General features: G+C 36.0%; 1 protein-coding gene across 2 annotated transcripts in view; it reads left to right on the forward strand.

Moving 5' to 3' along the window:
* SENP6 (SUMO specific peptidase 6) overlaps positions 1–26,328 on the forward strand; it is a 73,483-nt gene that overhangs the window by 12,517 nt on the left and 34,638 nt on the right. The window contains exons 2-6 of one of the 2 annotated variants that reach the window (XM_031052638.2): positions 6,506–6,599; positions 12,035–12,098; positions 12,736–12,878; positions 16,324–16,425; positions 21,217–21,237. In XM_031052638.2, the coding sequence (XP_030908498.2) occupies positions 6,506–6,599; positions 12,035–12,098; positions 12,736–12,878; positions 16,324–16,425; positions 21,217–21,237 (424 nt within the window). The remainder of the gene's footprint in view (positions 1–6,505; positions 6,600–12,034; positions 12,099–12,735; positions 12,879–16,323; positions 16,426–21,216; positions 21,238–26,328) is intronic. The other variant, XM_005153305.3, reaches the window with a different exon arrangement.

Raw genomic sequence — 26,328 nt, forward strand, 5'->3', positions numbered from 1 at the left:
ACATTCCTTTTGCTGCTGGTGTAAATAAAGAAGCCCTCATGAAGTACTTCTGCATTGGTTTCTGATGCTGTCATAAGAGCAGTATCCTTGGGTAATACCTCTACATCTCTGTTAGGAGAATCAGTAGAAAAGGTCATAAAACGCTGGTTGTTCATTATGTGGTTACCACCACAATCTTACCAGAAAAACTTTCGAAGACATAGCGAAGAAAATGTTTAACGTACTTCAAAGCTTTATCCTCCTCTGTTACTTGGTAATACTTAGCAAAGGTTAAGCACAGTTCAGCAAATGAGCAAACTTAAGCAGTTTGATGGGTTTGAGTCCAGTCATTGTACATGATATTCTGCACTATAAGCAAACCAGCATGCATTAAAATCCTGAAGAAAACCCCCAGTCGTTTATCAGAACATGTAGATTTTCTGCCTTTTTTCTTTGCAAACTTTTTGTTCAGGAGTGGATGCCCTATATTTGTCATTGTTTTTCTGTTGTTATCACGTTCTTGAATGGGCAGGGTTTTTTTACTAGCAATCTGAGAAATTAAATTACCTCCATATGTGAAAGATTGTCCATACTTTGTGTTCGTTGCATTGGCATCATAGAGCTTTACTGCTGAAATCTGTCTTCATGTAGTATCTCACTATCCATTTATGTTTGCTGCCTGTTATTGGAAGTGGCTTTGACAGTTTTTTGCATCTGCAGCTAATTTAGGGAGAGGAAAGTTAAAGCATCTTTTAAGCAATAGATTTCTTAAATCTGTACTTATAAATGGAGATTAGGCTATGGTTCCATGCAGCTTTCTTTGGTGCCTAAAACAATCCCAGTTCCCAGCTGCCCCTTTTCTCTGCTCTGCTGTCACAGCTGTGCTGTGGTAGTGTGGTCAAGCAGAGGGGGGAACTGATAGAGTTGAAAAATAACTTTGCCCCTTCCCTGCCGCTCCAGGTATTTTTGCCTGAATTAGTTTTATTTCCCAGGTTTGCTCTTAGTTGTGCTGACATAGGAGGGGTGCAGGGCAGGAATAAGAAACCCCAGCTTTTAGGAAGTGTGAGGGGTGAGTAAACCTTTTTATACAGTGTTGCCTCAGAATGTGAAAATGCAGTCTCAGCTGTGGTTCTACATTGATGTACCACAACTGATGATATCAAAGCTGAAAGATAAAAAGCTATTTGCATAGATGCCTGAATAAGCCTGTCTGAAAGACTAATGAAATAATGGGGAAAGTAAAACAATTGAAAAAATTATTTCTCTGTCAGATTTCTATCAAAAAGAAGTATAACACTGGCTTCAGTGTGCACTCACAGCCCAGAAAGCCAACCGTATCCTGGGCTGCATCAAAAGGAAAGTGACCAGCAGGTCAAAGGTGGTGATCCTGCCCTTCTATTCTGCTCTTGTGAGACCTCACTTGGAGTATTGTGTGCAGTTCTGGTGTCCTCAGCATAAAAAGGACATGGAAGTGTTGGAACAAGTCCAGAGGAGGGCCATGAGGATGATCAGGGGACTGGAGCACCTCCCATATGAAGACAGGCTGAGAAAGCTCTGGCTATTCAGCCTGGAGAAGAGGAGGCTGAGTGGAGACCTCATAGCAGCCTTCCAGTATCTGAAGGGGCGTTATAGGGATGCTGGAAAGGGACTCTTCACTAGGGACTGTACTGATAGGACAAGGGGTAATGGATTAAAACTTACAGAGGGGAAGTTTAGATTGGATATAAGGAGGAAACTCTTTACTGATAGGGTGATGAGGCACTGGAATGGGTTGGCCAAGGAAGTTGTGAATGCTTCATCCCTTTTGGTGTTCAAGGCCCGGTTGGAGAGAGCCTTGGGTGGCATGGTTTAGTGTGAGGTGTCCCTGCCTGTCTCTGTGTGGCCAGTAAAGGCATCTAGCATCTGTGTTAGGTTGACCCTGGCTGGTCACCTGGTAATCACCAAGCTATCCTATCACTGCCCTCCTCAGCTGGACAGGGGAGAGTAAATATGACAAAAGTATTTGGTTGAGATAAGGACAGGGAGATAACTCAGTAGTTATTGTCATGTCAAAGCAGCACTCTTCCCCTGCTTCAGCATGGGTCCCTTCAGGAACAGACAGCTCCAGCATGGGTCCCCTGCAGAATCATAAGTCCTGCAGCAAACCTGCTGCAGCATGGGCGCCTCTCTTCATGAGGGCACAGGTCCTGCCTGCAGCCTGCTCCAGTGTGGGCTTCCCATGAGATCACAGCTTCCTTTGGCCATGCCCCTGTTCCAGTATGGGGTGCCCCATATCGGTTGCAGGTGGATAGCTGCTTTGCCATGGATCTACATGGGCTGCAGGGGACAGCCTGCCTCACTGTGAGCTGCGCCATGAGCTGCACCATGGGCTGCAAGGGAATCTCTGCTCTGGTGCCTGGAGCACCTCCTCCCCTCCTTCTGCACTGACCTTGGTGTCTGTAGACCTGTTTCACATATTCTCACTTCTGTCTACTGGCTGTTGTTTCACAGCATTTTTTTCTCCCTTAAGTCGTTTTCCCAGTGGTGCTACCAGTGTTGCTGGTGGGCTCAGCCTTGGCCAGCAGTGAGCCCATTTTGAAGCTGACTGGAACTGGCTCCATCCAACACTGATGGGGGGCAGGTTCTGGCATCTTCTCAGAGAAGCCACCCCTGCAGCACTCCTCCTTAACCCCCACTACCAAAACTTTGACATACAAACCCAATACAGCATCACATTCAAATCAATAAAGGAATAGGTATGTTTTTCTTATAATCTATAATACTGATTCATATGGAATGATTTGCCTTAGAGCATGAGGTAAAAGACACACAAAAATATCTTCTAAGATGGTATCTTATGTTGGGCACAGCAGTTTACTAAATACTGTTTATGTCACTCCTCATTTCAGTCACTTCAGTCACTTAAGTGGTGTAGTGTTTTTTTTGTTTAGTGGGGGCTTTTTGGATGTTTTTTTTGTGGTTTTGGTTTGTTTGTTTTTTTTTTTTTTCTTTTGTAAATGCACAACTTTTCTTCTTCAACGGAGATTCACTGTGAACTTTTTTCTTCCCATTTGGGAATATCTTAGATATCTACCTGTTTAAGTTGTCTATTTAAAATTCCATCTAGTTTCTTGGGCTCAGAATTGCTTGTCTCCTTTGGTACAACCTCACCAAAGAGAGCTTGTAGTGGGAGGAAAAATGATTTGTCATTGTTAGTGAAACCTGCTCCAGCATGCTGCCTTTCTTGGGAGGAGGCCTTTCTCAGGAAGGGCACTTGGATCAGTCATTGGCTTCTGTCTTAGGGCCAGTTCTGCTTATTTGAATATCTTCACCTTCTGGATGTGAATGTGTCTTGCTGATTAAAATGGCTGTGATAGTATACATAGTAAAAGCTACAGCACAGAGATTCCAAATGTGCTACTACAAAATAGTGAGAAACTTTGCTTGTGTGACAGACACTTGCTTTCCTTGTTAAAAAAAAAAAAAAACAAAACTGTATAGAATCAGATCCCACGTGACTGTTCAGATCAAATGACTCAGATGAGCAGTCCTGCTAACATGATGGTATAGTTCTAGATTTGCATTTTTTGCATGAATGCTAGAGAGAAAGAAAATTGATCCAGAGCTGAGTGAGCAGAGCTGGGATACTGAGACTCCTCTTCCATGGCAACTGAGCTGGTCCCTATTGGTGGACAAACCATTCAACACAGAAAAGCTTTATTCAAAAAAGGACTACAGAAAAATTTCAAGGAACTTTTTGAAAAGGAACTGAAAGATGGAGCTGGGGTGTAAAATATTTGCAGACTGCTTGGGAGTTAGTTAAAGACACCATATTGGAGTTTTGCTGTACATGCGTGCTGCTTATTTAAATAGACTTTAAAAGGCATGGATAAACAGCGAGTAAGGTGAAATGTCTGAATGAAAACATCTTCCTTTCTAAAGCTGTATTCTGTATTTTCATCATTTGTGTGAATGATGAAAATACAGAATAATGAAAAAGGTAGTGTATTTAACTTGTAATCATAATGAGGCAGGAAAAAAAAAGGGGGTGTGTGTGTAATAATTCCCAGCAGCCATAAAAACTATTGTTAAGTGTTTCTTCAAACTCAGCAGAAAAGTTTCTGGAGTATCAGTAGGGTCAGTAGACAACCCAGATGTAAAAGGTGGCTTTGGAGAATATAAGGTCATAGCTGAAAAACAGAATTGCTTGCATTCACTTTAACAACACATACAGATGTCTTCATGCCAGAATATTTCTAAAGAAGGAATGTGATAGTTTATGACTCAAAACAAAACATCAGTGGAAAAACTGTAGTACATTAAGCAAGCAATATACAAGGCAGCAAGATCAAGTGGCATTCATCCAAGTGTTGCAAGAGGAACTCAGAAATAAAGGAGCTAATGGCTATAGCGTATTACTTGCTGGTTAGAATAATCTTTCTGCTACAGGTAAAGAAGGTAGCTAGTATGATACCAGCTTTTTTAAAATGCAGTGGTGGTATTTGAGGAACTACATGAGTGAGCTTTGTGACCACACAACCCAAAATCATAGAAATGATAATGAATATCAGAATTAGTTTCATTGTTCACTCTGTAAACGCCTTTACCAAAGGCTTTTGGAGAGGCTAGTCAACTCTGGATGAAACTGAAAGTTTTCTAAGGAACAGCTGGTAACGGGTGGAAAGAGAAGGCAAAAATGCTTTGTTTTGTTAAAAGAAGGTGTAAACGATTGAATTCCACAAGGTTCTTTATTAACATTGGTGTACAAGTAGATGAAAAAGGGTTTGGTACCAAGGTGACAGAGTTTGTAGATGCTGCAGACTTTACTTGCATTAGTATAATGGCTAGCTATTTAAAGAAAATTGCCGATGCTCAGGTTTTGGGTTGTGTGGGTTAAAAATTATATCTGAAATCTGCTGTCGGTTAATGCCAGGTAGTCTAAATGAATGAGAAGTAGGAAAGAGAATTTTTGTAGAAAACTATTGGCTCTGAACTGGTTTGTACCAATCTTGAGTGGAAAGTGATATTATCTAGTATATGAAGATCAGTGCAGTTCTCCATACCAATGAAAACAGCAAATTCAGTCTCAAGTGTTATTAGAAAAGGAATAAAGAATAAAACAGAAACAACATGCTGCTGCTTCTGTAGAAAATCATGGCACATACGCATCTTGAATATTTCTTAGAGTGTTGGTATTCTCATTTCAAAGAGGTACAGTGGACTAGAAGAGCTTCATAGAGAAGCATTGAGAGTGATTTAAAGACATGAAACAACTTGCCTGTGAGGAAAAACTAGGAAGACTCTTTTTCTGCCTGGGAAAAGGATGACCATGAAAGAGCACATCAGAAACCTAGGCAGTCATGAGTGAATAGGGAAGGATTACTTACTACTGTCTTCCAAAGTACAAAAACTGGAGGAGTAAAGCACTAAGTAGGAGCAAAAAATGCCAGATTAAATCAGGACAAACAGAAGGAAATACTTACTCATGTAATGTATAATTGAGCGGAGGTACTATCGCTGCAAGATGTTGTTGATTCTCTAAAGTAGGCTTGATTAAAAAAGCAAGTGGGGAGACAAGGGCTAGCAAAGGCTGTTAAACACAAAAGTATTACCCATGGCTCGGGAAGTCCTTGATACAGAGGTTGAATATGCAATAAATATTTCTGTGTGTCTTGTTTGTACTTTACCCTAGACATCTGTTAGTTGTGATTATTTTTTTTCTTTTCTATCAAAATATAAAGTTGCATTCATTATTTCTAAATGCATTTCTAACTATGTGAAGAAACACATAGTAAGAAAAGACATTTAAATTACACAAAATCAAAGCTGCTGCATAGTTTGTCATACAGAATTTGTGTGAGACAGCTCTTAGTTGCAATAATTAGGACCTGGAGTGAACAGTGCCTTGCTTTAATGAGTGCCGTCTCCGTGCTCTGGACCTCCTTCAGTTAAGAATACCACCATGCTGTCATGTTATATGAAAATCTCCATACTGTTGGATATTGCAGTAGATAAATTTAGTGTAGTGTGACTGTAGTTTCTGCTTCATTGATGCCAGTGCTGAAATTTCAGTTAGTGTCAGATGTTGAATTAAAAAAAAAGCATATTATGTTGAAATTGTTCTTGAGGCATCTCAGAACTGTTGCTTTTATATGGAAAAATTAAACGTGTTTGGGTATTAGACAAATAATAAATTTTAGGACCTTTTCTGTGTGTGGCATATAGTTCATATCAGAGAAGGAACCCCTAAACTTCCAGGTGTCAGCAAAGCAGTTGAAATTCTTGTAAAACTACTTTGCATCGTAATTTTTAATAGGTTGCTAACTTGTTGCATTAGTAATCAAGACGTTGACAGATACTTGTATTTATTTAGGAAAATAAATCACCACTGCACTGATGAATTTACTTTGTTAAATGATGGTTAAACATTAGCATCAACAAAATAAATACTTGGGGAAAATACATGCATCTGGTTTACTCCTCTAGTTTGTGTTGATTAATAACTCAGCTTGAAATCTAGACTTATCTTAACTTGTTCTCATTTCAGCTTTGGATAGATCACAGTCCAAGAGAGATGGAGGTTTTAAAAGTAATTGGAGCTTTGATCATGAAGAAGAAAGTGAAGGAGATGCAGAGAAAGAGTAAGGATGCTTTTATCTAGGCTATTGAAAGTATAAATGTCTATTTATAAATAAATAATTTTTGTAACTTAATAAGAAATAATCTGTAGTATTTTAAAAGTTCAGTGATAAAAATGGTTTCAAAGAAGTGATTATTTTAAATTATTTAAAATATTATTTTAAATTGCATTTTAATGTAAATTTGATTGTCAACGTGGGGCTTACAGTAGTACATTTCAGAAGTGTTGCAATTGTCTTTGGAGCTACTATGTGAGTCTAAGGAACACAGGCCAGAAATATGCCAACATGCAAAGTAAGGTAATTAAAAAGTAAGGTGTCTAATCAGATTCAGCTTTTCCTTTAATGGTGCTGCTACTCAATACCTCACAGTTATGGTTAAGGTACTTCAGTACCTGTAGGCCTGCATAAGTTAAATTTAGCTTAACAGACTAGGTATTTCTCTCTTGTGCTTATCTCACTGGGTAGAGTTAAGGATGGTTTTGTTCCCTGGTCATTTTTTTCTTTACTGCATATGTCTTGATTTTGACTAAAATTCAAACCCTATAATGTGTAGTTTGAATACATACTTTGTCCTTGTGATATTTTATTGTTGCTAATGTATTTATTTTAAACAAGACTAATGACCCATTAGAAGAACAAGTTTCATGCATGAAGAATGTGTGTTGCATTTATTTGTTGGTTTTACATATTTGGACGATAGGACCTGAAAGTTTAGAAAGGATGCTGTGGTTTTCTAGGAAGGAGAAACTGAATCCTCTATAAAGAATCAAAATAGTTACATGAATTTGTATCTTGTAATTTTTTTGCCAAATATTGTGCATTGGAAGGGAGATGGGAAAGTAAACACATAACCACTTAGGCTGCAGCAGCAGGTTATGCTGTAATCTTATAAAAACATTAGGAAATGTGATGTTTTAGTCATTAAAAAATGAGTTCAGGAGTTCACTGAAGTGTGAGGTAAGCAGTAAGAACTTTTGTCAAAGCTTTAGTTCATAGAATTGTTCCAGCATAAAGTTTTGCATCCCCACAGTATTTTGAATTTATTATAATAAGTATGTATTATGGCAATTTAAGAAAACTGTCATTCACTATGGAGTGCTGCAGTGCTTGTAATTAACTACATTTCTGTGTGGAGAAAGCTGTAAATCTGAAGCAAGCATCTGGATGCATCTTGTCATTGTTGAGGCACTAGCATTTTAGTATCACAGCTTTTTGCCCTCTTAATGGCAGACACACAATAAGTTTGTTTTGAGCTGGCCCAAGAATAACATTAACATTCCAGCACTTAAAGAGTTAGCTGTATTCATGTGTTATTCCATGAGCCCTTTGATAATGTTGTGGGTCAATACCGGATGTCTGCTTGGATTATCTTTCCTGAGTGAGATGAACACAAAATATGTGGTCAGTGACTTTCTGCCAAAGCAATTTTTAGAATAGGTAGATTATTTTAAAATCAGTGTGTCGTTAACTTATTTGGGGAATCACATGAGCTGTGTTGTAATGGTAAGGTTTCCAGTAATGAGCACAAAAAGAGTAAAGAACATTTGTAAACTGGAGGTGATTTGGAAAAATTAAGGATCACACAACACAATATATGCATTTTAAAACGCTGCTATATTTGATACTTGACATGGTTAGTGTTACAGACATTTAAAATGGTAGTGGACAAGTATCTTATCCCAAAGTAAATGCCAACAGATAATCTTTAGTCCACTTGAAAAAGTAACATTTTTGATGATTTACAAAATTAATTATTCAGGAGAGCAATCAACATGATAGCAAGTGTCTTGAGACTTTTCTTGCTTTGTACTTGGAGATCCCATGGGAGAGGAACCTTTATGTAGAGCAATGGTGAAAAACCCAGTTGGTCAATGGAACACACTGAAGCTTTTGTAAACTATCACAGAATAAATGATTAAATGATTCTTATGTAGCAGAAGACACGAAAGGATGGCAGACTTATGGCCAAAATAATATAAGAAATTATATCTACTTAATTTTTAAAATCTGGGTAAATGTTTTTGAAATGCGTCTCTATGTGTCCTACAGTGGTTTTGTAAACTGGTGGGCCCAGTGTATTGGTTGTTGTACTGGTGTTTTAGGAATCCAGGTTTAGGCCTTCCCCTGAGATGTGTTCACTAATAGCTTTATTAGAAACTGAGTACAAATAAATGGGTGGTAAGTAAATATTTGCACTGTGGCTTTCTTAACAAGATTTTTCTTTTAAAAGGTTTGTTTGGGTTTTTTTTTATTTCCTTTAATTAGGGGATAATCTGCTTGTTTCCTTGTGTTCCTGACTGTAAAATCAGTGATTTTTTTTATTATTATTTTTTATTTTTATTTCTGTTTAGCTTTTATTTCCAGTAATTTCTTCCTTTTTATTCCTTTCTCAAAAAAAAACCTTTATTTCAATAGATGTTTTATGCTTCTTTTTGGCTGTGTTAGAAAGGCACTACAGCTTTTAAATTGATACATTTTTGTTCAAAGCCTGAGTTCTTAATTTTTAGCAGTTTTAGTTAAGGTTATTTTTAACAGCATGGCATTGTACATGACTTGAATAAGACCACTACTTCTCTTGTGTCTCTGATACCAGCGCTTTTTTTAAAGCGCTGCCTACCACCATGTAATTTAAAGTCAAGAATGTCCACAGTGCACTTAGAGGAGAAATATGTTAGCCTCTTGTTTTCATATGTAAGAGTTTTCAGAAAAATTCTAATTACATTTGAAATGTGACTTAAGTAGTTGTTTAAAATATGGTTGGAGCTCAGTGGAGTGTAACTTCAGTGATTGAGGGAGGTTTAAAACCTGGGTTGCGTGTAGATAGTAGTAAACCCATGGTCTGTTAAATAGAGGCGTCTGGCTATTGTACAGTGTTTAATGTTTTAAAACATTAAAAAAATGGTGATTAAAGATACTAATCAGATTTTTTTTTCTTTTTCAATGCCTAAATTTGGATACACGGTTACGAACTCTCCTTTGTAAAGAACTCTGTTTACCTAATTTTTTTAATCTCTTTTTTTTTCTCAATTTTGGTAAAGGCTTTAGCTTTTCATTTGTTACAAAATTTTAATTAAAGTATTAAAAAGTTAGAAATTGTCATTCTAGTGTGAAAATCTCTCTACCTGGCTCCCTGCTTGAACGTGACAAAGTATGGAGGCATGGACTTCTCCCAGCAAGGCCACTGATATTTCATTTCTGTAGTGTTAAAATGTTATTGTCTGGTTATGTGGGAGTGTGGGATAGTGTTTTTTCCCCCTGTCTGTGTAAATTGCATCTTTTAATCAGGCAACTGTAGGCATGTGATGCATGAGCAAATAGACATTACTCAGTTGCTGTGTATTCAGCTCTCTGAAAAAACAGTATTTCTGGTACTGGTACATATACTTTGCATTCCTTGAAATGAAAAAAATTGTTCTTTAACAATATCTAATTTGCAGATATTTTTCTAGTCATGTCATCTTAATTTTATCATGTTACTTTGGTTGAGTTTGATTAAAGGATATTTTTCAGTGTTATGTTCATTTGCAGTCTGTTACTTTCTCTTCTCTCTCACCCATTCAAACACCCTTTTTTAAAATGGCTGCAATGTTGTGGCATCTGGAAGCCCTAAACGTATAGCCACTGTACAAGCGCATTTTGAAAATCATTGTGATTTTTACGCAAGCTAGAGCTGAAGAAGGAAAACATATCTAGAGATTAAATGGTCTGGCTAGGTCAACACAGTATGTAAATGCCAGAGCTACAGGTGCAGTAAGGTTGCTGTTCAGGTCTGTAGTGCAGGGTTTTGTTTTTTCTGTACGATGTGGAAAATGTCTGAAATTGTTAAACTCAGTATCTTCAAATGAAGGGTTAAGAAAAGTCTGTGAGCCTCCCTGGAAAGGATAATCTATCCTGAAAGAAAGGTTAAAAAATTAAGAGTATTTTAAAAATTTAATATCCATGTATAGTTTGTATAGAAGTACAGCTATTTTGCCTTTTTGACGCTTCATATTGGAAATCAGTGGTGATCCACTGCATTGTTTGTTTTACCATTACGTATCTCTGTAAATGCAAGGAAAATATGACAGTGTCACTGGCTACGTCTTGACATTTACATCATTCTTCCAATATCAAGGCTGTGTGTACAATCTTATCTCCTGAATTTTCAGGGTCTACAATTCTTACCCTATGAGCCAAGAATATTTTTTTTTCTGTGGGTTTTTTTTTTGTTTGGTTGGTTTTTGTTTTCTGTTGTGGGTTTGTTTTTTTTTTTGATATAAGGATATTTGTATTGCATCAGGTAGAGGAATTATTGTTGCGTTAAGGGAAATCTTGTGCCTGGAAGATGTTTTTAGGAAATTGGGTTGGGTCTATGAATGGTTACTTTATATATTAAGAGCTAAAATAACCGTGTGTATTGCAATCAACCTGTCACATGTGTAGCTAAGAAACATTTCGACCATCACCTCTATGTTTTTTTTCTCTTGTGTAGCTGTTCCCTTGGAAATCCTGGCACAACTGCTTGTATAACTAATTTGTCTAAATGACCTGAATTAAAACCCCCAAACCTATGCAATTACAAGTTGGCCGAAAGTTACATTATTTTGTTACAGCCAAGAGAGGACTAACCTTATCAGGACTGATGAGAAGGGATTATCTGCAGGTTGCTTCTGGAAGCAAGAATGTATTAGCCTAATGTAGCTGCTGTCAGTATAAAATGTATTCTTGGGGTTTTAATTTAGATACTGGAGATTATTTGAGGATAATTGCCTATTACTGAAAAGAGTATGTTTTCACAGTTATCATGGATTGGGTTTCTTTTTCTGTAGCTTCCTCCCCATTATAATAGTTGAAGATTATAGACACAGAAGTACTAAAGATACACATTTTAATGAGCAGTTGAGCCAAACTGAATATGCTATTTTTAGGGAGACATGTTTTTGCAGTAATTGCTATGGGATAAAATTTAGTTATACATAAGTTCTTCTCCTAAAACACTACGAAATTTGCAGTTTTAAACCACATACTTGATATACATGCACAAACTTAGACTGCATTGTATAGCTTAATTTAGTACTTGAGTCAGTTTATACATGGGATTGTATAGAATCATTTATGATGTCAATAACATTGCCATAACAATATTGAAAGTTCAACAGTATTCTCTATTTTGAACTAATAACATCCTTTCAGTTTTATGAAATAATTTGATGTACATTTAAGTTCAAGTCTGCATCATATTTTGGGTCACTGTGTTGCCACTTACATGTCCCTGCTGTTATAAGCATATATATATATATATATATATATATATATATATATATATATATAATGTGTATGTGATGCATTTAAATTTAAAGAGTGAAGGAAAAAAATAAAGCCTTTTGTGTTCAAATATTTTGCTGGTGCTCTGTTGCATTATGAAGTATTTACTTTTCTCTCCCACACCTATGTAGCGAGGCAAATCTGCTCAGCATAGATGACAGTGATGGACCTTTCAGTACCAGTGACGAAAGAAAGGCAAGTACTTTGTTAACCTCATGGTAAAAATGAATCTTTAAAGCTTTCTAGGTTATTAAACAATGTTGCATAGTCACCTGTGCAGTATTGCAAAATGAAAGTTGCTGTGTGGATTTAGCAACATACGCTCAGGCTCTCTGCTTGCCCTTAATGTTTTTGTTCCTCTTACTCCTATAGATGTTGTGTTTGAGTAGTATTCTGAAAATACAAACATGAATAAGTTGTTCTAAGTTTAAACAGTTGTCATAATGGGATTATATTTTTTAATCACTAATTTTAATCGTTATGTCCCGTGATTGCTTACTGTGGGATTCCTAATTTTGTATGTATATATACATGTGTGTATGTGTATGTCTATATAAAAGGAGAAGATACATAAGCAAAACTCATGCTTTTTTGTGTTTTAATGTATGCTGAAATAGCTTACAACTGTAAGATGTTTCATAATACTTTGAGAATAGTCATATTTTGTTAAGTAAGGAATCCTAGTGAGTAAGGGTATAGACAGGGTATATTTTACATTAAATTTGGTACAAAAGCAGTCTGAAAATGAAGCCAAAATAATATGTAAATATTTTATAAGTAATCTTTTCCTTTTACACAAGGGTTTTAATAGAAGTGAATTCTTTTGTTACAGTCACTTCGTTGTCGGCCTGGAGCTGTTGGCACAAGTGGTGATTCCTTAAAAACATACGCAAGGCGAGGCAAAGCTGGAGGCCTGAGACTTCTTAAAGGGAACTCAATTGGCCTCAACATGATGGGAAATAATAAGAAACTGAGGTACTGGTTTTAGTTTTACATTTGCTTATTTATTTGGTCATTGATATAAATCAATGCTAAATGAACAGAACTTGTACTATATTTACATTATGTGCTGTGCATTTTAAGAAGCTATGTTGTTCTGTGCTTCTGGGCACAGAAAGGTAGAAAACTAGATTAAGGTTTTTGCTCTTCCAAACTGTTAAATAGCACATTACTAAAATAGCAGAAGATTATTAAAATAGAGTTAGAGCAGTCACTGGCATACTTGTCAGTGTTGTCTGCATATGCTGTTGCTTCCTCTATACAGCTTACCAGTGTTGTCTGCATATGCTGTTGCTTCCTCTATACAGCTCTTAACAGGTAGAAAAATATTTCTAACATCCCCATCAAGAATTTCTTCTTTCCATGACTGTGAATTGCCAGGATTAACTCTATGTGCATTTTCTGTTTTCCTTACTGCAAGATAGCCTTCGATTTAGGAGTCATGGACTGTTCCTTTAAAAGATTCAGAAATAAATGTACTCCTGCAAAATAGCTTGAGATTGCCAGTTGCCTTTAGAGCTGACAGGAACAGTGTTTAAGCATTCAGTGCTGTACTTGCTTGTTACTACTGCTCCTAGCTTGTAACAGACTAATCTCTTTATTATGTAATAAAAAGTGGTACATTCATGTAACTTTCTCTGGGAGTGTTTCATGTTGCTAAAGTACATTCAATTTGATTACCTTTGCAGGAAGGAAAAATTAATAAGATAGATGTAGTTGGGCCTGTTATTGGTTAATGGGACCGTCTTAGCACTGAGTCACTTGAGAAAATAAATCCTATGTGATGTGTACCCTCTCCTGCTGTTCTCATCTTTGATCTGGGGGTGCAGGGAACAAATTCAGAATTTCCAGTCTGGACTGGTGGTCCATCAGTTGCTAGGTGAAGTACAAGATGATCAGATATTTGAGATTCGTGAGCTGTTCATGATGATTTTTATCATAAAGTTGAAGTCTCTTCTTTTTCTACTTTGTCTGTGGCATAGGGGTTAAAAACTCTTCAGATTTGTGGGGCTTGACTCAAATTATTATTATTGTGTGTCCTGGGTTGAGCAGTAGCCGTCATTTTTCTCAGTCTTAGTAGCTGGTGCAGTGCTGTGTTTTTGACTTTCAGCCTGGGAACAACGTTGATAACACCAGTGGTTTTTAGTTGTTGCTACTGTAATGCTGCTGTACTGTGGTACAGTATTCCCTGAAATTCAGGAAATGAGTGATAGGAAGAAGGGATATGCAAGGACAGTGAGAAGAAATTTTCCCTCTACATATACACTTGAATGTACAAAAACTTAAACCAGCCCAAAAATTGTCATCTGTTATCTGGTTAAGCAAATCTGGTATGAAACTAGCTTAACTGTAATAGTTTTGTTGTTTTTTTTTTTTTTTTAATCAGTTGTTCTTTAAATTGCTTTTTTCTTTGCTGGTTTTCAATAACTTGTATCAAAATTTCTCACATTATTAAGTTCCTTGTAGATTTTTTCTTTGTAATATTTTGTAAAAAAATTTCTTAATGAACGGTAGAATTAATGTGGTCCGTAGTTGTGTTCTGTGTTCCTGAAAATACCAGTGCAAGATTACTCTGCTTTGCCTTTTGAATCTGTGGTGTTAGGAAGTTCTTAGGATCAGCTGATAGAATGTAATGGTGTAAACTTATTTTCCTTGGAGCCTAGACTTTAAATGATGCTGTGGTTTCTGAGGTCATGTCAAGAAGAGATGTATATTGTTAATATATTCTGAGGCCTTTGAGACTTACAGAACACTTGTCCTTTCAAGAAATTTTCTGACCATTATATCACTCTGGTTTTGGTGTTGTATGTCAATTTTCTTGAAACTATGCTGAAACTTGCAAAGCCAGATTTTAGTTTGTATGTGCCCATTTTGCAACTTGCTAGGACTTAATGATTGAGTTTTCTGTTGGTTCTGTCTGTACTGGGTATGATCTATTCAAAGAACAGGATTATAGAGCAGATTGTATTTTACGGCTGCCCTACTTGGAAGCATATCTGACGCCATGTGAACCATTTAAGCGTGCCGTCTAGAACAGTCAGCTTTGACTCAAATGTGGTCACCCACCAGGCTATGATATTCTATTCTAGTACCTACGGGAATTTCTAACTACTTGAGCATGAGGCAGAAGGCAGAGTGCTGTCTAACATTTTTTTGTGTTCGGGTGTACAAAACTTAGAGTTTCCTAATCACGATAGCTTGGCAAAGCTCAGATTCAAGAAATAAAATGATGAAACATGAGATAGGTGTGTTTATAGACTTAGTTGCTTGTTTGAACTCCTCAAGTTTTCAGTAGTTGAGAAGGCATTCCTGCAGTCTGCTTGTGTTTTCTTTTCTAAGAAAATGTCTCTTTCAAAGACATTAAATTGGAAGCCAGAGAGGATACCCTGAAGTATTTAGGGCAAGCAGCTGTCAGCTTTTTGTTTCTCAGGTGACAACACTAAACAGAAAGTTGACTGCAATAGTCTAGATGATGACTGACCAGCTGCAGTTGCATAGTCTTGACTCAGAAGTAATGTAGGATGAGTTACTTTCAAGAGGTTGGTGTGAGAACTGGATGCTATTGGTTTAGTTTTGAGGAAATCAAACTGAACTCAGAACATTTATGATGTTTCTAAACTTCATATTTTAGGAAAGAGTTTTACCATTTGGTTGATTTTGATAATCTTGTTCTGTTACGTTCATGGTTAAGCTATGTCAGATCATAACAGTCATGACCAGTCAGAAATACTCTAAAAGCTCTAATACTGACTTATGGTACTCAACATAAGGCTTCCAAAAGGGTTTGTAGTGCTAAACTGAAATAGAAAAAAACTTAACAGACAAGCTAGCAGTTTGCTCACTTTTATCTTTTTGGGGAGTGTAAAGGAAGGATTAGGAATTGGTTGCCATCTTTTTGGGGAATTTTGGTACTTCATTTTTTTTCATTGTTCATGACAGAATAAAAGCAAAGCTTCTGCTGAAAGAAGTATGAATAAAGTATGAATAAAATTATATAAACATACAATATGTATTTTACATAATAAAATATGCATTACATATCATTTTATTAATTGCATGTAAGTAATAATTTAAAAAGGCAGAGTCTTTTTGCAGTGACAGGAGGAAAAGGAGAACTGGCTCACAATGCATTAGGTGGTAATAAAATGAAAAAAAAAACTTTATCTTCTGGGGGGTAGTGGAATCATCATTGAATTGTGTATTTTCTTACTTGTTTTATTTTAATATAGGATTAAATGCTTTTATGCCTGTCAAAAGACCATAACAAGTTGAATTACTGATTCAGAAATACTTTGTTGATATTTGGATTTGTATGGTTGGTGTTATAAAAGCAAAACATCTAAACTTTTAGTTAAGACCAAGTACAAATGTGCCAGAGTCCTTTTGTCTTTTCTTAAACCATTTTTCTCTATGTTTGCAGTGAAAATGCTCAGAACATGTCTTGTCCTGTAACTGTGGTACATGGTAGACGTTTTCACCATGCACATGCACAGACAGCAGTAGTAAAAACAGCAGCCCAAAGGTAAGGCTAAGTACATTTGTTTCTCCAGATGTTCCTAGTGTCAGAAATCCTTTCTGGTTTTGCATGTAATAGTTTTCCTTATGCTGTAAAGTGTTTTAAGGAAACATGAGTAATTACATGGTGTGTTCTTGATCACGAGCTTTGATCTTAATTACTGAAGTTTCATAAGACCATTTAGGAACTACTATTAGTTAATTTCAGAATTTACTTATTTTAAGGCATAGTATGGCACATATTCAGTAGGAGATGGCCTGCTAATGTAAATATGTGTAGAAAATACTTTGAAGTGGACAGCTGTAGTAGGCAGTAGAATTTCACATACCTTACAATATGATCTTCAAATACTAATTCACAGCAACTCCAGTTTGTGTAAGATCTGTCTAAAGATTAAGTTATAGATCTGTTGATCATATGTCGTCTGTAAAGACAGCACGAAACATATAAACTGGAGCTTCTAACAGAAGCAGGGTTTTTCATTTATATAAATATTAGAATGAATGACTGGGGAATCTTACTCAGCTATGCTGAGTTAATTGATTTGAAAACTTAGAACTGCATCAGACTTCTATAAAGTGCAGGGGTTTATATTTTTTTACAGGCTTTTCACATTCATTGTGAGTCAAAATATATGAGCATTAGCTTTAAGGAATTTTCTTTCAAATTTTGTCCATTCAGATCTCTCTTTATGAATTTCATTAATTTCTACCAGGGCATTAGTGCTTCATTGTGTCAGCATTTTGTAGTTTCCTTCTACCCTCTTTTTTCCTGTCTGCTTTTTTAGTGTAGACTTTTGAGGTGGGATCATATGTAGACATTATTCACTTTTTCATCCCACTTTCCTCGCTTTGATTTGCTATCTTCTGAAAAACAAAGCCCATATACTAATTTGGATGAAATGATCCAAGTATGTGTTAGGGTAGTCAGGCATTGAAGAAACAGACTGAAAAATGGATGTTGCAGTCCGGTCCCTGAGAACCTACACTATTGTTGCACCCTTCTCTTTCAACCTGGACTGTCATCTGTAAACAGAAAAATAGCATGTACATTTCTTTCCCTTAGTGATAGCAGATGCAATAGTAGGGATCTCCCTGTTCTTTACATTTCTTCCCATCGCTGCAAGGCAGGGATGACTAAGGAGGCTTGGCAGAGCTTTTCCCACAAATTAAACTGAAAGAAGAGGTTTATCTTGCCAGTGTAGTTTGGGCTGAACCAGATGTGCTCTTTCCTTCTTACATACAGTCCTTTTCAAAATATTTTTCTTCAGTGTTGATTGGGGAAAGCATGGGACATCTGCAAGCATTCATACTCTTTAATTTTCTTTTTTTTTTTTTTTTCAATTTGGTTGTTGTAAGGGATAAATCTTTACCTGTAGTGCTAGCTAAAACAGTTTGAAGTGAGCAAATAAAGAAAGACTGTTCTTTATTAGGGTCAACATTCAGAGATACGGTAATGGTAGTGCATTTGATTAAGTTTTGTTGTGGGATGGTTCTTTGAAACAGCTGGTCAGCATGGATTCATCTTGTCTAGTTAAGTGCTGTAGGCTTCTTCAGCATGCAAGAGAGTCTGCTCTGGAGAGTCTTAATTTTGAGGGTATGCTAGACATGCCTGTTTGCCTGTCTCACCTATGGGACTTGCTTCTTTGTAAGCCTACAATGTAATGTGCAAATGAAACCCAGAAGCAGCAACTCCATGTGACATGCAGAAGAAACACTAATGCATAATATAGGTAAGCTGAATACTGTGTGAAGTAATTGGATATCAGTTGTCCCGAATATTTCTATGTTTTCTTTTAGGGTTGTTATTGTAGTTCATTTACATTAACAACAGACAATTAACTAAGAATATTTATGGAGTTTCAAAGGCAGGAAATAGTCATAACAATTCCAAGCAATGCTTTGCTACTGGAGGATGTCAGAATCAGCATGATCTAATTGACTGAGGGTGAGCTTTACAGGGGCACTGTGCAAAGGATATTTAATTCCCATATCTTTTGCCAGTTGACTCAAATGGCTACTTTTTAAAGGCTTCTAAATCTGTTTCTGAGGTAGAGGTTTGAAAATTAATAGAACGTGGTCTCCTGTAATACTGTTGGGTTTGAGTTTTTTTTAATTAAAAAAGAAGGGGGATCTCAGGGCTACTTGATGTGGAAAATACAGATTTATTAATGAGAAGACAGTAGTTAGGAAAAAATAAGTAAAATAGAACTATTGAAAATTGTTCATAACACAAAATTCCAATGTATATGAAGTGGGTATGTATTTTTTTGGTTGTAGTTATGCGTGATTTTTTATCTCTAATTTTTTTGCTAATTTTTACTGACATTACGCAGTAGTGAGTTTAAAAGTAAGTTCTGGTTATGTCTTCTCAGAAAGGACTATAAGCAGGAAATGTGGGATGCAGACCATGAGTAAAATTTTAGGTATATATAAAGATAAATAAGATTAGACAATTAGACACAAGACAAAGTGAAGCTAGTCGCATGGGAATCGAGTTCTAAGGTATTGGGGTTTTTTTCCTATATGAATTTACAAGCAACCCAAAGATGTGTTATTTTACATTAATTGCATTTATAAAAATTTTTTAAGGTATGGTGATCAGAAACAACATGGGGAAAACAGTTTTAACTAACCTAATATGTTGTTCCTGAATCTGTAGTGGATTATTGAATGGGTAACTGAAAATAAAACCATTACTAAATTAGCTCTGAGCAGATTGACTCTCTGTCTTTGCCATTACAGATTCTGTTATTTATACTGGGTTGTTTGTGTGGGGATGATGTCACCCAGGGCAGACTAATTATGAAATTCAGTCATAATCTCTATCAAGTTGAATTTGGAGCTTATTCTTATTATTTCTCAGCTCTTCAAATTTTTGCACATGCATGTTAATTATTAAATTTTGTCTGAGTATCTGTTGTACTCATATGTAAAATATAAGCTTACAGTAAACAAAATCTGGCGTTTCAAAATAATTTGATAAATAATATTAATGGTTTTCTAATGCAGTCTGGGGGTGACGTTAAAATTTGTTCACTTCTGATACAACAGATTTTCAGATATGGCTTGGCCTAGTGTTGTAGTTGATTCAGACTATTTTGCTTCATTTAATGGATGCATAGTTTTTTCTTATGATGTTGATTTACTGTTCTCTTAAGACTTGGCACTGGAACGGCATGTATGTACAACATGTTTAAGACATGAGCTGCATGAAGCAATCTGTAGGGACACTGCTTGTTATAATTCCTGGGTCTGTCCAGGATTCTCATTTCTTAAAGTTTCTGAGGTGTAAAAGTTTTTTAAAATGCATTCTATTAATGTGCAATTTTAAAACAAGCGAGGCATCTAATGTAATGAAAATGTACAGTATTGGGCATTTTGGAATTTTTTCCTGCTGTTAGTTTTCTTAGCATTAAAGTTTACAGTTCGTAACAGTGTGACTTTTTACAGCACCTGTAAACAGTTAATCCAAGTTACATATTAACTGTGCCAAGGATACAAAGATACTGGATCTGGCTCCATCTGGACATGGTTTGGATCAGAGTGGATTTATAAACTCAGATGTGACCTACAAAAAACACAGGTTTTTTTGTTTGTAAAGGCCAGCTCCAGTTGGAAGCAATTTTTCCACCATTTTCATGCAGCATTAGCTGATTAGCTGATCACCCTCATCTCAGTCAAAGTTGCAATGGTCACATTCAGTTTTGAATTCCTTTTACTCTCTTCCCCGAGCACCATGGAGATTAAGTATGTTTTTATACTGCAGTCTGTAAGGACTATCAGGATTGCCTTCTTACCTGGTCTACTTTCAGTATTGTTCCTTTGGTTAACAGTTTGCCTTATTCTTGTGAGTGTTCTGTTTGTGAAAAGGAAAGGAGAATGAGTTTATATTGCCCTGTAATATCATCACGCTGTTTAATTTGACTGCAGTAAAACAGGGAACAGTTTGAATTTGTTCTTTTTTAGGATACTGTTAGTGTAATGCATATATGATAGAAGTTTGTTAGGTTTTTGATATTTGGGAGGAGCAGCCACATAGATTAAAAGCTTACAGCATTCTTTATTGCAATTTTCGAAAAGGCAAGAGAGATAACAACAGTGTTCTCAAGTTGCCTTTGTGCTGTGCTTAGTTAGATCTATTTTTATCTCGGGCTTGGTATACAAAGGACCTGAGTTGTGAGTATCAGCTCTGTGCACTGATGTTAATGGAGACGCTCCTGAAACTAGTAGCCCTAATTCTTTAATATATTTGGAGGTTCTTCTTAGCCAAAACCTCTGCAGGAGGCTGGTTGCTTCTGTTTATCCTTCTCTGTCCATTAGCTGATTGCATGTGGTCTCCTAACTGTTTAAGTAGTGCTTTCTGATTATTTTTTTTTCTCTCAATTGAAACACGTAAATATTTTTATCATGTTTTGCATGGTAATCAGGGGTTAAAACTGAGGCTTGATCTTAATTCAAGTATTAGGATTCTGTCATGTCAGGTTCTACATTGCAGTAAATTATGTGAGATTGCCAGGTTGAATTTGGAATTAATCACATTTTACATGTTGAAAAAGATGCAAGACAGTGTAGTATTTGGACCATTGCTGTCTGTGAAGTAATATTTGGTATTGTATTTATAACTACTGTTACAAAAATGCTGTGAAAAATAGTAATGCTCATTTGAAAACTAGTCAAGTGAGCGCAAGAGACAATGAAACAGTTATAGTTTATATTGAATAACTTTTGAATTTAGTGATGTGCAACACGTGGGGCTTTGCATCTTATGTTTTTTTTTCTTTTTTCATATTTTAAGCAATCTGGATCGAAAGGAAAGGTAAGCTTACTGTTGATGAAATGAGCATGGCGATGAGCATTAAGAAAATTAACTGCTTGAGTGATTTATAATTCTAGTTAAAGAATATTCAATCCAGTCAGTCATATCTGCTCATGTGTGATAGGGGTTGGTTGTTTTTGTTCTGTTTTTGTGATTCACGTACTCCCTTTTACCAAAAAAGGATCTTTCCAAGCATCTGTAAATGCTATGTTAACGTCAACTTTGGGTACATTTCCGCTGGTAATTTACCTATTTATTTAACCAATATGAAAATAGATAAATTTTAACTTTCTCCAGAATTTAAGAATTTGCTAATTCTTTTCATATTCTTTGTGCAATAGAATGGTTCTGAAGTATGTCCCATTAGGGTGCTTAACAGCTTTCAGTCTGTCATCTCAGCTTGGTTTGAATAGCATTGAAAATTTTTATTGGGTTACTGTGTATATTCTGTTCATGAATTGTATGTCTTAAAGCAGTTAACAGAAAATGTATAGCAAAACCAGGCATACTGGTTTTTCATTGCTCATTTCAGGCTCATTTCTCTCACATTTTGCATCTGTTTTATTGCTGTTAATATTTCATTAGTGATAGGGAATATATTTGGTTTTCTTCCTATATAGTTTAAACTTGCATATTAGTGGAGAAGTTGATAGTAATGAATTCATTGAGGTTTTATGAATATTGTGTCTATGTAGGTGGTTTTGATAGTATATTCTAGGTATCATGTTGAATTGTTTAAACAGTGTATATAATGTTTAACCAATAAAGATATAAATAACGCAGGAATATCATGTAGATCTGTTCTTTGTGAATTCAGGATTTTCTAGATTAAGTAGTAAAATTGAGCCTTTTTTGTTTTACTGCCTTTTGTTATTTCTTAAAAGAAATCTCAGATATATTCACCAGTTAGTAGTGTTGGCTCTCTAAGAAGGGATTTGATTGTATTTTTGCTGTCTGGGCTTTGAGTTTGAGTACTTCTTCCCATTCAAACTTGTGCTGCATTTATGTTATTATTTATCCATTCAGCAGTTAATGTTTTTAATTTGGCAGTGAATGTCATAAAAGAATAGGGTTGAGTTCCATGCTGATGATCTTAATTTTCCCTTGGGAACACCTGTTGCTTTTTAGTCCAGTACTACTGGGTATGTTCTTTTTTTCCCTTCCTTCCTTTTTGTTGCTGTCCGAGTGGGGGAATGTGATTTAAGCAGAAGGTCCTAAATTTAGTTTTAATCATTGCCATCATGGTAAGTGCAATTGCAGCTCCTGACTTTCTGGGCTAGATGGGGCTACTTACCTGTGTACTAAACCCCCAAATTTCTGTGCTGCTGCTTCTCTCTTTCAGCTTTTGACTATTGTACTCTGCTTTTCCTACAAGGCATGCTGAAGGAAAATCTCACCTCAGCAGCTTGGTGCTTCCTATCTTACCATGCTTCACTCTGTTTTTGTGTAGTGATGGAGAAACCAGCGGCTTGGCTGTGGTGTTACACTTCCAAATAATAGTATACAGAGGCAGAGTGAGGAAAAGCTGACTAAGGCAGCCTCTCTCAAATTGATGGTACCAGATTGTGGGTAGTTTTGAAAGCTCTGATCTAAGACAGCACTGTATCCTAAATTCCTAGATGCAGTTTTTTCTTTACATTCATTCCTTTCTGACACAGACAGAAATTATTATTCCTCTGTGTTGTGTTCACCACCTCTCAGTGCCCCAGCCCTCAAACCCCCCTTATTTCTTTTTTGGTAGAGAATAACTTTTTAGATGAAAATTTCACTTTGACTAGAGAGTGTCACATGGCTCTGTGTACCAGCCCAATATGAAGATAGTTAAGGTTCAATTCCATTAGCATAGGAATAGGGCAATAATTTTCAATATATGCTGAAGATACTAAATCAGTGACACTATTCTCTTGGGCCAGAATATGTTTAATGAAGAATGTCTTACCGTTTAGTTGTTAAGATGTGTCAAAAGTTGAGGATTCTCCACAGTCCGGACTGCCTTAGTATTTTGGTCATGTATGCTGGAGGAAGAGCCTGACCTGTCTTGGTACTGTAATTAATGTTTTTGCTGTTTGATGCTTTGCTACTTCTTGAGATTGCTTTTATCAAATACTGGTCTACCTCCCTTGTACTTAAGGTATTAAAAGCAGAACTGCTTATAATGGATGAGATGAGATGAGATGCCTAAAATGATTTAATCTCAGAGCATGAAACCTTGTTCTTCAAGCAAAAATCTAAATCACATAAGTATTTCTGGGAAACCTAACAGGCCAAAAAAAAAAAAAAAGTGTATTTTTAATATTTGTTAGGATGGTAGGAACAGAGATCAGTATTATATTTCTTGTGGTATTTTTTCTGTTAAACACAGTAGTCAGGTAGTCTTGCATCTTAATTTGTTTGGCTGTTTGATCCCTCATTTATTTGTTTATTTTGAAATGGATTTAACAGCAAGAAGGCATTTGTTTGGAAGTGCTGCATGGTTTTTTTTATTCTCTGATAAAATTTTTTTTTATTTTTTAGATAGTCTTTAAAGATAGTGTCATGTTTGATTTAAGAAAAAAACTAGAGTTTCCATTCCATCCTGTTTCTGCACTCACACAATTAAACCACTCAGTGTACTTAGTAAAGTAGAAGGTATTAATGGATCTGCAGCTGTTCAAATGTCAATGAACACTGTGCTGAGAGGGGAGCCTTCATTTTGTCATCTGTAAAAACTTTGTGGTGCTGGGCTCTGCTCTGGGCTCTTTTTGGTTTTGTGTGGGTTTTTCAGGATAGGAAACTAGTAGGAGGCATTTCAGGTTGCTGCCCCTTTGTGGGAGGGCTGTCCCTATCTCCAAGAAAGCAATTTTTTTCAGATGAAATCTCCAATTAAGTAATCTTAAAAGTTGTCTTTGCTTTTGTTTCTAACTCAGAGCAACTTCAAACCTGACCTTGAATTGCTGACCAAGTTAAACTGTGTTGGAAAGCCTCAGTTGACTTGGAGCTGTTTTTTGTAACATGGGCTTGGGTGTCACTGGTTCATTGTGAGCACACAAGTGAAAGCATATTGTGGGAGAAGAAAGACACTCATTTTATGCTAGCACTTGTGTATTCTTGCAAGTGTTTTGCCATTTAGTAAGTGTCAATAAGTCTATATTGATAACACAAAATTCAGACAAGGGTAAATACGGCTATTGTATTCTGATTTATTGTAAAAAAATTCTTCAGCGATATATGGTAAGCAAATTACCATCTTAAAACAATAAATACATGTTATGTGTTAAAAATGTAGCACAAACCTATATGATTTTTAGAAGAAAAATAATAACTTTAAAATGTCCAGAGACCTTCAATCATCAAACTTATTTTTAGAAGATACTTTAGTATTCTAAATCTCCATATTGTTTTCATTGCTTTCAATTAAATGTCAAGTAGTTGTAATATTTTTTATCATAAATATTGATTAAATGTTTTCTATTTATAATGTTTTATAGAAAATACTTTTTCAAACAGTGGTTGTGTTCAAAACAAGACAATGTTATTAAATACTACTGGGAGATAATTATAACATGTCAGAAAACAGCTCACACATCCTTACTGCAAAGTTTATATATTTTTAAATCTCCTATAATGGTGTTACAGGTTTTTTTTCTACCATTTAGAATGTCATTATCACTGGTTTTGATAGTAATAGCTTCTCACTATGTAGGGATTAATCTGAGCTCTGCCTTACATTTCCATGAATTGTGCTTTTAAAGTAATCCCTTGTGAATTTCTTTTTTTTTTTTTAAGAAAATGTTCCAAAAAGTCATATACTTTGTTAACAAACATTCATGTTACCCCTCTGATTTTTTGTTCAGGATTTTTGTGTGCAGAAGTTAAAAAAAAAAAATCATCCTTTGGGGGAGCAGCATTGTTTCAGAAATACGTTTGACACAATTAGTAACAAATAAAGTGCTTAATCCGTCATCTGTGACATGTTTGTGGGCACTCAGGGTTAAGTACTGTGGGGTCTCTACATTCTGTGTTGCAATCCGACCTCGTTTATTTCTCAGTCTTTCTTTCTGCCCCAGTTTTCCTTCATGCTGCAGCCTCTCAAGACAGTAAAACTTGTTTGTGTTTGGGTGAAGTATCCCAGAGAGCACTGTAGGTTAATCTTGTTTGAAAGAACAGGGAAAACCCTGAGAAATACTACCCTAGGAATGCAGAAAATTTAAAGACTATAATCTGATGTATTGGGAAATTCTGTGCTGAAAGAAATAAAAATTTATGCCTACTGCTGAAGTTTGCTTCAGTCAGAGCCAGATTTTTGTCTGGTGGGTCATCAAAATTTAGCTGTTAGTTTGAGATGTTACTGCCTTCAGCTGTTTGCTTTATCACCTTGTTGTTGATTAATGTGCTTGTAAATCAGATGTATCAGTATGGGATATGTGTGACCCATTTGCAGCCCATTGTTCTGGCTTAATTTGCCAGTAGAAACAGTTTCTGCTGAAGTTGCTGGCAAGGCCTCCTGTGTTTCAGGTGTGTGCCATCTTCTGTTATAGCAGAAACCATAATGTTCAGCTGCAGAGCAGAGTAAGAGAGCTGAGAGAGAATTGCCACAAACAGTAGCTGAGATGCAGTGAGCTTCAGGAGTCTAAATTCAGTAACAGCCAATTTGACACACTTGTTTGTAAACTTAAATTTTTCAGGAGACTCAGATCTTTGATGTTTTATAGTGCATTAATTTGCACAAAAATGTGATATGTATATTACACAAATTATACCAACAAAACCTTTATCATCCACTAGTTTGGCTATGTTTTTATGTTTTCAAAAACAAATGCATAGGAGCTATCCCTTCTCCCGTGTTCTTTTACATTTTTGGCCATAACAGTTTTTTATGTCAGATCTCTTTCCTCTGTTCTGCATGTTCTCTTCCTGTTTTTTTTAATTGTGGAACTTGTGGAATCCACTTTAATATTAAAATAATAGTTGTTTCTATTTTTGTATTTTAAAAGTATCTATCTTGTGCTTAATGAGTGAGGAGGAGATACAGGCTTTAACCTTCAAAGACTTGGGTCTGAAAGTGAGAGATTCCTGAACTACTGATTACAATCAAAAGGGATTTAGATCACA

The sequence above is a fragment of the Melopsittacus undulatus genome, chromosome 3 (genome assembly GCF_012275295.1).
Source record: "Melopsittacus undulatus isolate bMelUnd1 chromosome 3, bMelUnd1.mat.Z, whole genome shotgun sequence".
Lineage (NCBI taxonomy): Eukaryota > Metazoa > Chordata > Aves > Psittaciformes > Psittaculidae > Melopsittacus > Melopsittacus undulatus.